Source organism: Otolemur garnettii, unplaced genomic scaffold, assembly GCF_000181295.1.
Source record: "Otolemur garnettii isolate 467f Iridium unplaced genomic scaffold, OtoGar3 scaffold00040, whole genome shotgun sequence".
Taxonomy (NCBI): Eukaryota; Metazoa; Chordata; class Mammalia; order Primates; family Galagidae; genus Otolemur; species Otolemur garnettii.
In genome coordinates, this window is record NW_003852435.1 from 871,699 (window position 1) to 874,269 (window position 2,571).

Below are 2,571 nucleotides of genomic sequence, written 5' to 3' on the forward strand. Positions count from 1 at the left end.
GTGAAGGATACCAGATAGGGAAAAGATTATTTTGAGGTTCTTAAATCTTATATTTTGTATAAAGTATTTAAGATAATTTGCAATGTTATCAAAGTTCTATATTACTTTAAATATTTTGCCCTTCATCATATAAATTTATAAAATGTGATGATTGTTTTGTGTTTATTAGTTGTCTGCTTTGGTGAAACTCCCATCTGGAGAGGACTACAATCTGAAACTGAGACTACTTTATCCTATTATACCAGAACAGAGCACATTTAAAGTACTTTCAACAAAGGTAAGACAATTGAAAAGGGTTGTCACAAGTAATAATTTCCAGAACGTAGAAATACTGGTGAACTAATCACCTGTGTGATAATAAACTTGTACATCCTTTTAGCCATGTACCTTTAAATTAAAAAGGACAGGTAAATAAAAATGGTAATTTTTGAATATCAGGATTCTTTCACCCCCAGAATTTTAGTACAGTGCAGTGTAAATAATCTTCTTAGCTTGTGTGGTGTTTGTGCACTTCAGTAAGATAAGTAATACTTATCAATAAAGAGGGCTTCTAAAAAAAATAGGTAAAAATCAGTCTCTAAAATCTGATAATTGACAGTGTCTTTTCTCTTGAGTTTGTCTGTTTGGCTGTGCAAATACCCTATCTCATGCATTTAAAAATACAAACTACTATTGAGATGAATCTTATTTTTGTTTTGTTTTTTAATTAAGCTGAATTTTAGATTACTTTACTCTGAGGGAATAATGAATAATTTAAACTATAGTTTAAGAAGTTTTAGATTTCTTTATATATTCAAAAAGAAGTGAAAATGTACAATAGAATTAATATTGACAGAAAGAATACTTAACTATTGCTCAAAAGATTTAGGTGGAAGTACAGTTTAGAAGGAAAAATATTGAACTGAAAATCATTATACCTTTTTTATACCCAGATTCTGCCACATATTCTGCTAGTCAAGTTATTAAGTTCTAAGAACATGTGAAGTGTCCTGTCATAACTAACACAGATCAGAGTCAGCCTATAGAATGGTGACTAGGCTTGTAGAAGGGAGAGAACAGCTGCACAGGGTTGGAGCAGGAAGTGCAAAGTAAAGAAGTATTTTTCTGCATTGAATTAGAAAAGACCTGCCTATTTATTTAATTGAAGATTGCCAAGAACAAAGCTGGTAATTATGAGGCAGACATGTGAAACAGAGCTGCTTGGGACAATACAGAGTGAGAAAAGGGATGAATCTGACCAGGATTTTAGTCTGTCACTGGCCCTATCCACACAGTGTGCAATATGTTTAGTAGAATTTAAAGTAATAAAGCACAAAACTCTAGGTAGATTTGAGGAGATAGGTCAGAAAATTATGAGTTTCATTTTTTTTTTTTTGGTATATTTCTATCCAGAGATTGTTGATCCTTGTCCATTAAAAGTAATTTAAATGCAAATTGACTTGTGTGAATAAGTGATAAATAACTTAAGAACTTGTATTACTGAACCACCCTGTATACTTAAGAGAAACAATAGTACGTGTGGTAAATATACAAGTCTGTATGACTAAAGTTGAGGATGTAATTAAGCACCCTCATCCTTGTTCTTTATTCTCCTTTTAGTGTTTGTTGTTTTTAACCATTCCTCAACCCACCTTACTGTGTTCTCAGTTTGCTTTTTTCGACCCTTTTCTTTAAAAGCTGTATAACCACTTTTCCTTGTATAGTGCCTTGCTTAGTACTGTACTCATTTTATTTTCCTTATACCTATGTTAAATTAAAGTCTTTGGGGGATACTTTTGGAGATAAGCATGCTATCTTATATCTGTGTGTGCTAGGTTAGGGTTGGCAAAAAACTATAGGATGCCCAGTTGAGTTTGTATTTCAGAAAAACAATGCATAATTTTTTAACATAAATATTTTCTTTGCTCTTTTTCTCTTTGCTAAATTTGGCAGCTCTCTCCCTGTGCATTGCAGATAATAGGTGCTCAGTTTATTCAGTGAGGCTGAATAGGACTCCAATAGGGAGTCTCTATTGGATTCTAATGTTAGCCCTGTAAAGTTAATAGAGTTAAGTATTTTTATTCTTTATTTTACAGGTAGGGGGAAAATCTGAGGTTCATGTACTTCAAATGCTTTCCCCAAGTACTGAATTGTTGAGCCTGGCAGAGGAGATATATAGGGTGTCCAGCGTGTCTTAAAGGTCACCATACATACATGCATGGGGAAAATGGGCTGTTATAGCTAAATGTGCCTTTACCTATAAAATACTACATTTTATAAAATACTTCTCTACATGTTGATATATAAATAGGAAAATGTTAAAAGTATACAATATAATATGAGTTAATTTTTTTCTGTTTATGGAGATCTTTGGGACACCCTGTGCTTTTACTTCTGACTGCCAACCAAAGCTGGTGCTTCTTTTTTTTTTACTGTTGGGGAGTCATTGAGGATACAAAGAAACAGTTTATGTTGATTGCACTTGTTACATAAAGACCCTCTTAAAATTGTGTCCGACCCCTAAAGGTGTACCACAGGATGACCCCCTTCCACCCCCTCCCTTCTTCCTTCCCTCTGCTCTTCCCTTCCCCC

At 33.6% G+C, this 2,571-nt stretch overlaps 1 protein-coding gene across 2 annotated transcripts in view; it reads left to right on the forward strand.

The window, feature by feature from the left end:
- Positions 1-2,571, forward strand: part of SUGT1 (SGT1 homolog, MIS12 kinetochore complex assembly cochaperone) — a 44,144-nt gene that overhangs the window by 21,844 nt on the left and 19,729 nt on the right. For both annotated transcript variants that reach the window (XM_012805381.2, XM_012805382.2), the window contains exon 10: positions 170-277. In XM_012805381.2, coding sequence (XP_012660835.1) covers positions 170-277 — 108 coding nt within the window. The remainder of the gene's footprint in view (positions 1-169; positions 278-2,571) is intronic.